This window comes from Rhinolophus sinicus, chromosome 3 (assembly GCF_057876585.1).
Source record: "Rhinolophus sinicus isolate RSI-liver-muscle chromosome 3, RSI-T2T, whole genome shotgun sequence".
NCBI classification, from domain to species: Eukaryota; Metazoa; Chordata; class Mammalia; order Chiroptera; family Rhinolophidae; genus Rhinolophus; species Rhinolophus sinicus.
In genome coordinates, this window is record NC_142503.1 from 33,252,031 (window position 1) to 33,267,288 (window position 15,258).

Genomic DNA, 15,258 nt, shown 5'->3' on the forward strand with positions numbered 1-15,258 from the left:
GGACAAAAGGGTCCTAATTTTTTTTTTTTTTTTTAATGAACCCTTTCCACTGTATCCTAACACTCTTCCAATAGAACTTTCCCAAATATCAAAATAGAAATTTATATGGTAAAATAGCAGCATGGTGAAATAAGCCAGAAAACTTTTTACAAAACCCAATTTACAAATAAATCTGAATAAAGTTGCATGAATATAGAAAGCATCAAAGTACAGTGTAGTGTATATGGACTGTTAGAAATTTGTTTGCTTGTTTTTCTATAGGATATCACTACTTTAACTGGCGTTCCAGAAGAGCATATCAAAACTCGAAAAGTCAGGATTTTTGTTCCTGCTCGCAATAACATGCAGTCTGGAGTAAACAACACGAAGAAATGGAAGATGGAGTTTGATACCAGGGAGCGATGGGAAAATCCTTTGATGGGTTGGGCATCAACGTGAGTACTTTAGTTTCATTTGAATATTGTTTTCAGCTGTCTTTTTCCATGTTGATTTTCCTTTTAAATATACTGATTTTCAAACTTTCATGTACAGTATGCTTTATGACAGTACTTTTTGAGGTCATTTGTGTATCAGCGTGTTCTATGACGCAGACATATTACATTTATTTACATATATATTTAATATTCACATAAGTGTGGCTCAGCACAGTAAACCATAGAAACAGTCTTTTTCAGCGTACTGTTTATTGGATAAAAATGGCTCACATTGTGAGCACTGTTAGCATGTTTCCCAAGCTATGTACGTCAATTTAAGATACACTATGTAAGTAGTGTTCAAATCAGTGACACTTTTACTTATTTTAAAATTAAAACTTCTTTATAAAGTATTATTTTGTTTGTAAGGGAGGAGACTAGTTGAGTTTAGATATGAGCTATTTTGAGGGAAACTTGTAACTTGCTGAGATTTGTGATTAATAAACATACAGTGCAGTGGAATAAAGTGCTCATAAATTCTGTGGCACCAGTAAAACAGTAACCTAAATCTCTATGGTGGAATATGGCCCAGGACTGCCTCTAGTTGAATAAAAGAAGCTGCTACTAGAGAAAACAGCCAGATTAGCTAGAAAATTTTCATTCTTATTGAGGTTTCTAGAAAATTATGTATGTGCAGTCGCCAGTTGAAGATAGTTATCAATTTAAATTGTCTCACTTTAGAAAAGTGTGATATTTAACATTTTCCCCTGTCTGTGTACCTGGGAGAAATTTTGTTAAAGATATCTGCCATGTTGCAATTTAAATAGAATGATATTTTATTTGGCAAAATGATACATAGGCACAATTTTTTAGTGTTTTGTATCTTTAGATTTTATATTTCATGTAATATATAGTGTTGTAAATCATGTTTGTAGAGACCAATGAAATTTGTAAGAAACAACTTTTCATACCCAATGGTTGAAATGTTATGATTACTCTTTTTTAAGTCGCCTGAGATTTTAATGTGTTCATCTTTTCGCAAGATTCATCCATTGGACTATTTATTGATGGCATTTGGTTCGTTTTCAGTTGGGGTTATTATGCATAAGAGTAAAAGGAAGATTCTTGTACATACCGTGTTTCCCCAAACATAAGACTTAGCCAGACAATCAGCTCTAATGCATCTTTTGGAGCAAAAATGAATGTAAGACCCGTCTTATTTTACTATAATATAAAAAGACTGTGTCTTTAATGTAATGTAATGTAATGTAATATAAATACAATATAAACCAGGTATGATATGATATCATGCAATAGAATACCGGGTCTTACATTAATTTTTGCTCCAAAAGACGCAGTAGAGCTGATGGTCTGTCTAGGTCTTATTTTCGGGGAAACGGTATGTTTTGGTGAATGTCTGACTTCTTGTTAATATGCCAGTTAACCCCTGAAACATTAGTTATCAGTTAATTGTCAAACCTATGTATATTAAGAAGTATCAACACCCTATCAGTTCTCTACCCCTTATGCTTATCTAGTTAATAGCTGTGGCAATGTGATGAGTTTTGTTCCAGCAGACAAATTACCGGTAGATCACCTTGAACTTGTGGAGTATATATTTTATGCTTTGTTAGGGTGGGTCTGTTTCAGTTTTACCTCTGGTCTTTGTTCTGGAACATAGAGTTAAAAAATAAAAAGGCGTGGCCTTTCTGAGGATTTGATAGAAAGCTCAAGGTGTTTACCAAGTCCTCCTAACTCTGTGGGATTCCAAACTCAGCCTCCCCTGTAGCAAGTAGACAGCTGCTGAAATCTCGGCTCAGTTCTTTCAGCCTTCTCAGCTATTATGTTAGAACTTTGCCTATTCATGTGCAATTTGAAAGTTCACAGTTCTGCAGGTTCCTCCTTTTCTCTGTTTTCACCCCTAAATTTCCAGCTGCTCTGGTGATCCTAGACTCCAACTCCAGACTCCTGGTGCTGGTAAGACGAGGGCTTTCTCTTGAGTTCTTGGTGCTCCTAGCCATCTGGACTAGAGGGTACCTTTAGAGGAAAAACTGTACAAAACTTGATCTACTCCAGTACAGTTCCTTTCTTTCAAAGGTTGAATCCTTTCATTTCTTTCCTGCTTTTTGGTCACTCTCTGGTCCCTTCAAACAGTTGTTTTTTTCCGTTTTGTCCAGAGTTTATAATTATTATATAATTGTTAGGCAGGTAAAAATGATTTTAATGGCAGGCAAATCTGCCATTACCCAAAGTAGAGCCTCAGTAATTGAGAATTTTGTAAATAAAGTCTAAAAATATAGGCACAAATTATATTTAGTAAAAGGAGATGATGTATAGTCAGAGGGTACAAAAGACTTTCGGGAAAAGATTGGTGTCCTTTGAACCATGAGAAATCGTTGGGACGGACTTCTGTACGCTGAAGTAGTGGTCTCCCAGTATATTCCAAGCGGAAGGAACAGATTGAACTGGTGGGAACTGTAGGGGTTAAAAAAATAAAACAACTTTTCTTCCCACCTTCTAAGTTGTTCTAGCTAGGCTAATAAGTTAACAGAGACAGGTTAAGAAGAGAAAATCAAATTTTAATATGTGCAAGGCGAATTCACATAGCATGAAAATTCCAAAGACAGTGAGGAAAAATTGTGTGTGTGGGTGTGTGTGTGTGTCTCATTTTGGACAAAGGAGAAAAGGGGGAACTAGGATCTTAGATTTCAAAAATGAAAATGGGTGATTTACAAGTAATTGAGGAAGAACAGAACAAACATGGCAGGCAAATTCTTGCCAGGTAAGCCAGAAGCAGTGGGACACAGGAGGTGTGGGTGATTTAGCCACCAGGCCCCTGCCCGTATTCCTCCCATCCACCATACTCAATTGAAATTAGGCTAAGGCAAACATCCTAAGATTTTCTCCCTGGAACAGGCCTTTCTGTCGGAATCTCTTAGGAAGGAAATGGGGAGGGTCAGAGGTTCTTTCTGAGTATTTTGTTCCTTAGTAACCTGCTTAAAATCAATATCCCAAAAGGCATAGTTTTGGGGATGGCGAAAGTTTTTGGTCCCGGTCAGAACGTACAGGCTAACTTTAGAGGAACAGTTAGCAATCTACTCTGAGTACTTGGTTACTTCCAAGGGGAGTAAATAAAGAATAGACTGGAAAGTGGGTTCTGATCATATCATAGAAGTGCTAGAATGCTGGGGTAGGAGATTGAAATTAATTTGGTAAACCATGGAAACTATTTCAAGTTTTTGAGTTGGACAGTGAGTTTGGGAGTTGAACTTGAAGAAGGTTAACCTGGCAACTTGGTGAGGGGTGGATTGGAGTCAAGAAAGGAGGCAGAAAGATTAGTTAGGAAAGTATCATAGTAATTTGGGGAATAGAAAGTGGTGTAAACTGGTGGTGGCAACATACCTAGAAAAAGAATTGCAAAATAATAGGAGATGAAGGAGAATAAGAAGGGTAGAAACTGAGTGGCTAGAAGAATGGTGGCCTTATTTTATTTATCTATTTATTTATACCATTCTGCAGCTTCATTTTATTAAATTGGGGTTTATGTTGGTTAATAAAATTATATAGATTTCAAGTGTACAATTCTATATCATCTGTATATTGCATTATGTGTTCACCACCCAAAGTCAGATCTCCTTCCATCACCATATATATATTTGACCCCCTTTACTTTTTTCTATCTCCCTCCCCCTGTTTCCGTCTGGTAATCACTGAACTGTTGTTTGTGTCTATGAGTTTTTGTTTGTCGTCTTCATCTGTTGCTTTCCGTTTTATATCCCATACATAAGTGAAATCATAAGGTTCTCAACTTTTTCTGTCTGACTTATTTTGCTTAGCATGATATTCTTAAAATCTATCCATGTTGTCGCAAATGGCAGTATTTCATTTTTTCTTATGGCAAAGTTATATTCCGTTGTCTTTATCCAGTCATCTATCGAAGGACATTTTGGTTGTTTCCATGTCTTGGCCACCATTAATAATGTTGCAGTGAACATAGGGATACGTATATCTTTACGGATAAATGTTTTCAAATTTTTTAGTTAGATAGAATAGTGGCTTTATTGATGCAACCTATTTAACCTATAGATGTATCTTCTTCATAAATAAAGTAAGGATAATGGTGAAGGCTACACAATCCTTTGCAGGCAATAGAGCTCCTGGCTCCTGAATTTTTCCTTCAGTTTTTTCTGTATCGTTTTTTATTCTCACCCAAGCTAATGTTTATGTCAATACTCATCAAATTACTGGATCATATTTATGTTGACACTTATGTTCTCAGTGTAGTTTTATTTAACTATCAACTGAGAAATCATATATCCTTTGCAAAGGAGGAACTAATATAAAAATTATCATTTGTTATTTATACTAATATAGCCAGCTAATGCGAAGCTCTTGCCTTCAAGGGTGGGTGCAGGAGGGTGTACTGCTAAGAAGACATATCATTGTAGGGATCTCAGAGTCCCTGAATAGTAACCACAGTGTATGACCAGAACTTCAGTAGCAATAATTTATAGATCGTCACTTCAATGAAAGCTACTTCCCATGTATTCTCTCCTGTGTATATCTCATATCTTTCCAATATCTGAATTACTTCCAGAACCCCCTTTTCTATATTTTTTATTTCCACATTTCTAAATGATGTTTCATAGAATGCTATATTCACCTTTTGGAGATTCGTAATAAACATTTGTAGCAAACAATGCTCTAGCTTTTTATAAAAGTGACATTTCTGAAGTTTATGGTATTTTGTAAAGAGTCTGTGTAGTTGTATAAACATCACCACTATTGTAAATTGAAGAACTTAGATATCAGATCTTGGAGCTTTAAGTGGTTATATGCTTAAAAGACTATTGTCATAATAATGTAAAAAGTATTGTCCAAAATGTTGGAAAGGTTATTAAGAAAAGTGGGTGTTATTGTCACCTATTTTTCTGGAAGGGGGTGGGTAATGAGGGTACTGACATTTGCACTCAGTATTTTTCTTGATACTGAATTTATAAAAGTGAGTTTGAGATTCCTCTTGGGGTTTTTTAATTCAACTCTAATCTTTCTTTTGAGTTGAATAAATGTTTTTATTAAAGACTAAAAGTTGCTGGATGTCAATTATAAATTTTTAAATTTGACAATATATGTCAGAAAATCTCCCCAATTTAACACAGAAAAAGATATTCAAACAGTTAACAATTTTAAAGAGTTTATTCGAAATAAAGTATTTCATAAGTGACATACTTATTTCATATTATAGCAGCTGTTTATTTTCTAAACATTTTACCTTATTTTAAATATTGTGTTTTTTCAGCCAAAACTATTAAATTCTGGAAAAAAAAATTGTTTCTTACAGGGCTGATCCCTTGTCCAACATGGTTCTCACCTTCAGTACTAAGGAAGATGCAGTTGCCTTTGCAGAAAAAAACGGTATGTTTGGTCTGTTTTTATTTTGCTTTAACATAAAATCAAGATATGATTGTTCTTAATGTTAATCAAAATAAGTCAAGGATATAAAATTTGAATTTGAAGAAATTTTTCAGTGTATCTAACCCAGTGGTTTTTTGAGTTTTTACAGCATCAGAAAACTCTCTTCCCCCAAAAAACATCTAAAATCGAATGCCTACATAACATGTAAAAGCCAAACTGCTCTAATTTGAAGTAGAGGCAGGAATAAAACTACTTGTCCGACTCCTGCCTTATTTATGAATCCCTCTACAAAATCACTAACATTTGGTTTTTAAACTCTAATTGAACCTTTCAGTTTTGATACCTCATTTTATTATTTTCTTACTTTGAGCCAATATCCCATGTTTGTTATTCCATCTAATAGCTCTTCAGTTATTTGAAAATAGTTATTATCATATGTGTAATTCCCTCTCAATTGCATCATTTTATCATGTGCTTGATTTAACCTCATGTTTTATAAATTAAGTGTAGCTTAAGTGTAGTACATTTATAAAGTCTACAGTAGTGTACAGGAATGTCCCAGGCTTTCTCATTTGCTTGCTGACTCACCCAGAATACCTTCCAGTCCTGCAAGCTCCATTTATGGTAAGTGCCCTATACAGGCGTACCACTTTTTATCTTTTATAGCGTATTTATATTGTATCTTTCTATGTTTAGGTATGTTTAGATACACAAATATCATTGTGTTATAATTGTCAACAATATTCAGTACCATGCTGTACAGGCTGTTGCCTAGGAGCAGTTGGCTGTACTGTATAACCTGGCTGTGTAGTAGGCTGCTCGCACGAGGAAATCAGTTAATGACAAATTTCTCAGAAAGTGCCCCCATGGTTAAGCAGCGCATAAACTGTATTAGTTTATGTTGATCTTGCTATCAACAAAAATGCAAAATGTCTTTTTTTCCTCGTTTTCTGCTGTTAAGCTATGCAACACAGTAGTGAAAAGAAGCTTTGGAGTTAGACCAGTCTGAGTTCTAATCCTAATTTTGCTACTTTGAAGCTACATGATTATGGATTCCTTTCATAATGAACTTAATGTTTTTTGATTGTTGAAATAATGACACTTATTACATGGTGTACCTAGTCCAACACCTAATACGTAACAGTCACTTGGTAGCTCTTAGTTCTGACCCTTTCTTCCTTCTATTTGACCTAATGCATTCTGTTGTTCTAGTTGGTCAAATTGAATTTGAATCTAGTTTAGTTATTTTTGAATAAAATGTTTATTTAATCTAGTTGTTATCTACATGAATGAAATCTCTAAGTGTTGTATTACTATAAGACAATACATAAATGTAAAACATTATTAATGTTATGTAACATATTTGACATATAAGTGTGAAAGCACTATAAAGATTATTACTACTAATATCTAAATATTTGCTTTTCACCCCAAGTTAGAGTTGTATAGCTTATGATCAAGAGTCTGAAAGCAAACCACCTGGGTTTGAATCCATGATTGAGTCTCTTACTATTTGTATGACAGTGTACTTCTGTTTTCTCCTATATACAATGGGAATTGCTGTCAGGATTGAATGAGTTAATAAAGCACTTAGAACATAGTTAAGTAGCTATAGAATAGTCCATAAATCCTGTTAGTAATAGACTTTTAAAAATTTTCATAAGTATAATTCCTTATTAATACTTTCTTGGCAGTTTTCAGATTTCTTAATTGCATAATTGTTCTCAAAGTGGTCATAGTCTTTAAACTTTTGATTTAAAATTAACATTGCTCTCTTTTTAATGAAGCTTGTTGGGGAGGAAAATTTTTTTGTCTACTCTTCTAGGTTCTAATAATCAAATTAACATAAGACAGATTAGGAGAAAAGCAGAGTAAACATTGTACAGGGGCCCCATAAGAATGAGACCCAAGGACAAGTTGTGCAGTTGAGGTTTATATGCTCTCCTGAGCTAAGGAACGAGCTAGGACCTGGGGCTTCAAAGGGGAGGAAGGTAATTCACAGGACTATAAGAGCAGGTGTTTGTCTTGCCATACAGGTAGGTCATTCAAATAATAGTAGTTATTTCTGGTAATAGCTCTATTTCTGGGCCAGGCCCCCATCTAAATTCTTTTAGGTAGTTAGGGGGAAGTAAAAGGTTTTCTGTATCTGCTGGGAATTGATTGCCTTCAGCTCAAAATGATCCACATAACAAAGGGGCATATTTTGGGGTCATCTATTTTACTTCCCTTCATTAATGTGTTCCATATTTGTAGCCTATCATATTTTATGTCTTGACACCTTGAAAGTTATTTGAGGTCTGTAATGTGAGTTTGATAACAGGAAATCTGAACTGTTAAATCTCTGGTTAATTAGTGTCTAAGTGGTCACAAGGACACATGACTGCTATTGCTGTGTGAATTGCAGGTGTTGAAATTGGGTGCTTTTCCAATCTGATTTCTGTCTCTCTAGGAAAGAAAATTGAGGAACATTATCAAATTCAATAGACAGTATAACTTGAAAAAGCTTAGTGGATAGTATAATACTTTATAAAACTGTAGGCTAAGAGTGGATCAGGAATTTTAACGTACAAGGTAGCAGGAATTGTAGCTACCTTAGTCACTGCTTTGTTCCCGGTACTTAGCACAAAACCTACATAGTAGACACTCGCTATCTGGTGAAATTACTGACTTTCTAAAATGTATTTCTCTATGAAGAATTTGAAGCCACTCTTATCTCTTGGGACAGTCTTCAATTAGTTCACCCTTGAATTCACTATAGTACTTGTGATCCGCCACATTTATTTAACATTTAGCATTATATATTTTTAAATAGATAAGTTCTCTTTCTCTAGCTATTGTGGTAGTAAGTCTAAACAAACACCATTGAATGGTACAGAATCATGGGGTGGAAGATCTTTTCCAAGTTGCCTAGCATCCCCTCCAGTCTGACTGGCCTCTCTTGGATAGGTGGGTAATTGTGGGGGACATACAAATGGATCTCTCTTCCCCCCACACTTAGCATCATTTTGTTGTGAGCTAGTACTGTTGAAGGTTGGTGAACCAATGTTCTGGTAAGTTGAGGCATTAAGAAGAAATGGCTTAGAAGCACTCATAACCTCTACATGAAGACTGTTGGATTAAGAGGCTACTAATTAATATGATTCTCATTCCATAATTGTCTACCTCACAGGGGAGCCTAAGCAAGTTATGTTTCACTAAGCTTTTGATAAACATGTTGCTCACTTTGAAATGAGACGTTGGATTAGGTAATGCTTGAAAACTATAGATTTTATGTTAAGCCCAAGGACCAGCTCAGATATGTCTTTATTTCTTTACTGTCTAACCCAGTGTCTTATTCATTATAGATGATTCTGTGTTGATAGTAAAACTTGGCAAAGTTTATCCATTTATGAGCATTAAGTGTTTGCCTTTCAAGAGTGTCTAGAAATAGGAGGTTAGAGTAAAACTTCCATATACAAAAAAGATAATTTGTATACTCAAAAACTGCTCTGAAAATAAGCAACCTACCTTTCATTGCCTTCTTAGTTTCCTCGTTTCCCTTACCTTTATATGCTTAAAAAAGTCATGACCATCCTTTCCTTTGACATGAAAGATTGTACTGTAAAAATCCGTATCATGAGGAACAAGATTTTCAGATTCAGTTGGTCTGTAAAAAACATTTTTCATGTGTTCTTATTATATGTCAGACTCAGGTAATGAGCATCATCACAAAGCTGACATTCATAAACACTAAGTGGAGCGAGTTACTGTGCTGAGTACTTTGCATTCCGATTTAATCCTCACTACAACTCCCCGTGTTATCCCCATGTTTATAGTTCAAGGAAACTGAGGTTTTAGAGACATTAAGTAACATAAACTGACAAGGTCACATACCTATAAGTGGGTGAGCAAGTTTTATTTGAATGCAGCTATATTTATTCATTTATGTATGGTCTATGACCCCTTTTCAACTACAATAGTAGGATGAAATAGTTGTAATGGAGACCATATGGCCCCCCAAAATCGAAAATATTTTCCATTTGGTTATTTACAGAAAATATTTACTGACCCCCAGTCTAAACCATTATTTTATACATCCTTTCTCAATACCAGGACCTGTTCTTCTCTGACATTTTTATAAATCCAAAAATACTTTTTATTCAAATATCTTAAAGGGCATGTGATTATATACTCCTCAACTGATAATTCAAAGATCTTCTCGGTATAAGCAGTAACATCACTAAAGCACTACCCTAGCTTTATCTTACTATACCCTCACTCCCCTTTCTGCCCTATCCTCAAACGTCCTTTCTCCGTCTATAACCTTACTCATGTTCCCTTTCTCATCCTCATCCCTGCCTGTGAACTCCTAGTCTTCAAAATACATTTTAAATGTTATCTCCTTCCTGATCCCTTTTCTTATTCCCCTTCCACATCCCCAACTGGATGTGCCCTCTCTTCCTTTTAACTTCCATAGTAATTTGTTCTGTTCTTATAGTATGCTTTTGTACTTTACTTTTTTGTTATTGAATTCACTAAGACATATGTTGAGTACACTGTCGTATGCCAGCAGTGGTGGTTAGGCTTTGGGGATCAGTAGTTAAATAAGGCAAGTCCATGTACTCAGACTAATATTTTATCCTGCCGACTGGATTATAATCACCTACCAGGAAAAGCATCCAGTCTGATGATTCTTCGTCTTTTAATGTGCTCAGTAAATATTGGTGAACTTGAACAGTACATTTAGTGATGTTATAAATTATTTTCCAGATCATGTTTTAAACTTTTGTACAAGTCACTTTAATTTGACTACTTGTTCGGTCTTTTAGGAGAACTGTTAATTCCCTCTAATTAGAAATCTGAAGAGAGAAAATTATAGGGTTAGCACCCTGAAGTATATCTCAGTGTACTTAAGATGATCATTTTATAATTTTAGAGTTGTTTCCAAGCTGTATGTTATTTGTTCTCTTTTTTAAGGATACTAAGTTATTAAAACAAGATCAGTCACATAGCTCCTAAGTGATAGGGCCCAAGTTCTAGATTCCAAGTCCAGTGTTTTTTCTGTAATACTCTGCTGCTGGTAGATCCTAAGAATTAATCATCTAGGTCTGTATTGTCCAATATGGTAGCCACCTGTGACCATGTAGCAGTTGGAATGTGTCTAGTTTAAATTGAGATGTGCCATAATTGTATTAAATATATACAGGTTTTCAAAGACTTAGTATTAAAAAAGCATATAAAATATCTAATAATTTTTTTATTGATTACATAATGAAATGATATTTTGGATGTAGATTTGGTTAGGAAAATATATTAAAATTAATTTTACCTGTTTCTTTTTTAGGGTTTTTTAATGTGGTTACTAGAAAATATTAAATTGTATGTGTAGTTCATTTATGTTTCTATTGGACAACACTATCTACAAAGCAATGTACAGGATATACACTACATACATATTCTATGGTGAATATAAGAAATAGGAAAACCTTATCCAACTTTGAAAAGTCCACATTTTATACTAAAGAAATAGATCTATTTTTCGGGCACTCTTACCAGTATGAATCAAGTGGGAACTCTTAAGTTACATGTAATAATGAAATAAAAGAACTAAAAGAGACCTACAGTCTTGTCACAAAATCCCCTGTTAATCACCTATTTTTAATTTCTTAACCCAGTCAGTAAGGTATTGTGCAGGTCTGTCATTTTATATAAGAATGCCCTCATCTCTGAGACTAAAACAAGCTCTCTTCTTCCTGCTGTTGATAATTTCTCCAACTTACCCCCTGCCTCTGTCTCTTTTGCTCAGGTCTGTCTTCTCGCCATACCTCGCATTCTGTGGAAGGCGAGTTCTGTGAAACTGGGGAGTGGGAAAAAAGAAAAGAATAAATGCCCTCGCTTGGCTTCTTTTTCCTCCTGCTCCCCACCTTCCAAGCACCAATTCCTACTTCTCCCTCTCCCAGCCTACAAACAAAGTAAGGAAAATATAAATACTCCTGTGTTTTGGCTTTAACCCCAGGTCCTCATCCTAAAGATCTTCCTTTGACCTCACCATGTATTCCTGAGAAACGCTTCAAGCATACTCTTTTTCTCTTTTTACAAAAAAAGGTTATCTGGCGTTTCCTCTGAAATGTAGATGAATCTTCCTTTAGTTCTTTGTGTACTGAAAAGACCCACTTTTCCCACCCTTGTGGCTTTTGTCTTGTGTTTCCTGATGAGGTAGAACGTTGGGGAGGAGAAGGAAGCTGCATCTTTTGGAAGATAGCTGTAGAAAATTTCAGTGGTTGAAGGCTAGGATCTACTATCATTTACATGCTAATGAAGCCAGAAATGACTTTTTCCCCTGTTTGATCTGATTTGAAACTTGGTGACTTTTCCCTGGTATGCCATTTCACCCCCTGTGTTTTTCTCATTGTTGTAAGCTATAAAAACTCTTTCACAGAGGGGTAAGCTGTGAAACTGCACTCTGTTCTTAGTGGGTCTATTTAGGAAGGAAAACCCACCTCTGAAGTAACAGGAGGGAAGGATGCACACAGGTCGAGTCCTTGATCTAGGGAAACAGAGATAATTGGAGTTTCAGGCAGGAATTTTGGAATTATCTCGGAAGTGAACACCAATAGCAAGGTGTGCACTTCCACCTAACTTAACCCTTGTACTAAGGGGCTCAACCTCACAGCCATATATCTGTTAAAAGACAACTTTTAGAACAAAGGTAACAGACATGACTTTCATACAGATGTAACACACGTGTTAAAGGATTTATTTTACTCACATGATATAAAGGAACTAGGTAGATATTATAACCAGTTCAAAGCAAAAGTCAAAACAGCACAAATTTATGTGGAAAAAAAGAATGCTGGGATGTAGAAAAAAGGAATGGAAATTGGGGTTGTGGAGGGAGTCATTCACTACCAGTAGGACACAGGATGTAATTTGCATATCTATCAGTTATATATACAACTTTAAAAAGATATAAATTAGCTGACATTTTGTGCTATAACCTGGAAGGGAAGGACATGCTATAGATGATGCAGTTTTCCATTGAAATAAAATTTGTTTTTGTGCTCCTCCGTTTTTTGATTTAAAAATATCTGAAAGATTTTTCAAGGTCACAAAATAAAATTGGCCTAATATATGGCCTGATTATTTACATAGTTGTAGCAAGAATGTTAATTTGCCTGTGTAGGGAAAACAGAATTTGTCACCCCAAAATACAACTTTTGGCAGAAAAATGATTTTTGGATGGTTAATTTTAAGAAATATCAGACACCGGAGAAGCTCTGGAAACCAAAGTAGAAGTTATCTTTTGTAAAATGTGTTTACATTTGTAAGGGAAATCTCCATTTGTAAAGGTGTGTCCCTTACTGTACCTCAAAGAGGGGGATAACCTTTTCTCCAGAAACGTATCAAAGCAGAATGCACAGACTTAAATCTGCATAACAGCCGTACCCTTGTTTACTGTGTTTCCCCAAAAATAAGACCTAGCTGGACCATCAGCTCTAATGCATCTTTTGGAGCAAAAATTAATGTAAGACCTGGTATTATTTTAATAAAGTATAAGACTGGGTATCATATCATATCATATATCATATCATATAAATACTACCAAGTATAATATAATACCAGATATAATATAATACAATATAATACCAGGTTTTACATTAATTTTTGCTCCAAACGATGCATTAGAGCTGATGGTCTGGCTAGGGGAAACAAGTACTGTGCGTTTTCTGTTAACCTCTCATAACTGACTCTACCACCCTCAACATCATCTTTTGTCTTCAGCTAAAGATGGTATTTAAGGTGGTGGCTTCAGCTGTTTTCTGCTGTTAATGTGTCTCATGTCAATTTAATTCTTAGACCTGTTAGAAGAACTGTGAGGGGAAAGGGGACATTTTCTCCTCCCCTACACCACTATAGGGGAGGAAAAATAAATCTCCCTGTATCCTTCTAAGTTTTTGGCTTAGACCCCCTCCCTGTAATAAAAATAACATGGCAAAACAAACATTTAATAACATGCATACATCTCCTGTATACATCAGAGATACCCAGAATATCTGAATAACTCTTCAAAATAGACTTAGCCACCACCTTAAATGCTTTGTCTCATGCTAATGACAATAGATGGTGGGGGTGGGAGAATGAGTTATGGGATGTTATCAGACACTGTAAACAGGGTATGGTTTTTATGCAGATTTAAGTCCAAGCCTTCTCCATTAATAAGAGTTTCTAGAGTTTTAGTCATCCTCTTCTTTCCAGTACAGAGTGGGACACACACTTACAAATGGAGATTTCCCTTATAAATGTCCTTCACAAAAATGCAACTTCTGTTTTCAGAGATTTTCATGTTTACTGTTTTCCTGTGTCTTAAAAATAACCAGACCCAAGATATTCCTTATACCAAAGCGGCATATTCTGTTCCCTTTTACCACGTAAGTTTTCTTTGCTGAACATTTTCATAAGGAATCTCAAATTGGACTTTTCAAAGCCTCTTGATATTGGGAAGTGAAGCCAATAACTTGCCACCAGATTTCTTTTGCGGTGCATATTAATTTCAGCAAATTCCTTCCTTCTCAAGTCCCCAAAAATCCTGATGTCGCAAGAAAGAGTGTCCTTGGTTTTACACAGAAAAGAATTCAAGCGGGAATTAGGAAATAAAGTGAAAGTAGTTTATAGAATAAAGATCTGCTCCATAGACAGCATGCGTTGCCTGCAAGCAGCTGTGGGTTTTGTCAGTTCAGCTCTTTATTATGGGAATAAAGGAGAGGAATGTTCTTATTTGTTCTCAGACGGGGTGGCTTTTTCTGGGCATTGGGGATGCACCCCTTTTTTGTCCTGTTGTGGTCCTCTCCACAGGTGTCATGGCGCTCATGGGAGTGTCGTTCAGCATGGAATGTATTCTAGTGACTATAATGTGGCTGGAGGTTACTTGGAAGTGACTTTCGTCACCATCTTGGTTTTGGCCAGTTCTGGCTAGTCTCCTTATCTCATCTTGATTTACTAGTTCTTTGTCTCTGGTGGTTAACAGTTTTCTTTGAGGCCCTGCTCCCCCTCCCCCCATCTCACTGAGGTTCTCAAACTATCCTAAGGTTCCTTACTACCTTAGGGAACTTTATAAGCCCAGTGGCAGGCCCCTTTTCCTAGAAGGACTTTGTAAGCATTGGCTCCATAAAGTCAACTTTATTTAGTTCCTTGAAAGTGTCTGGTCATATTTGATTAAATGAGCATTATTCTCAAATATGTCATTCCAGTTAAAGCTTTGGTTGCATAACCATTTTTTCCAATTATATTCTAATAAAAAGGTGGACATTTTTTTTGAATATGTAGAAATAACTTACCATGAAAACGAGAATATTCGACAAGAGTTCCTGAATTCTGTAGGGGTCATGCAAGGAGAATAAGATATTTACAAATAATACAAATTTTAGTTTACAAAGCAAAGTCTACTAAATTG

The 15,258-nt window shown here is 35.5% G+C and overlaps 1 protein-coding gene across 1 annotated transcript in view; it reads left to right on the forward strand.

The window, feature by feature from the left end:
• The window catches only part of NDUFS4 (NADH:ubiquinone oxidoreductase subunit S4), a 91,356-nt gene that overhangs the window by 63,478 nt on the left and 12,620 nt on the right, over positions 1-15,258 (forward strand). The window contains exons 3-4 of the mRNA XM_019736232.3: positions 262-434; positions 5,755-5,828. Coding sequence (XP_019591791.1) covers positions 262-434; positions 5,755-5,828 — 247 coding nt within the window. The remainder of the gene's footprint in view (positions 1-261; positions 435-5,754; positions 5,829-15,258) is intronic.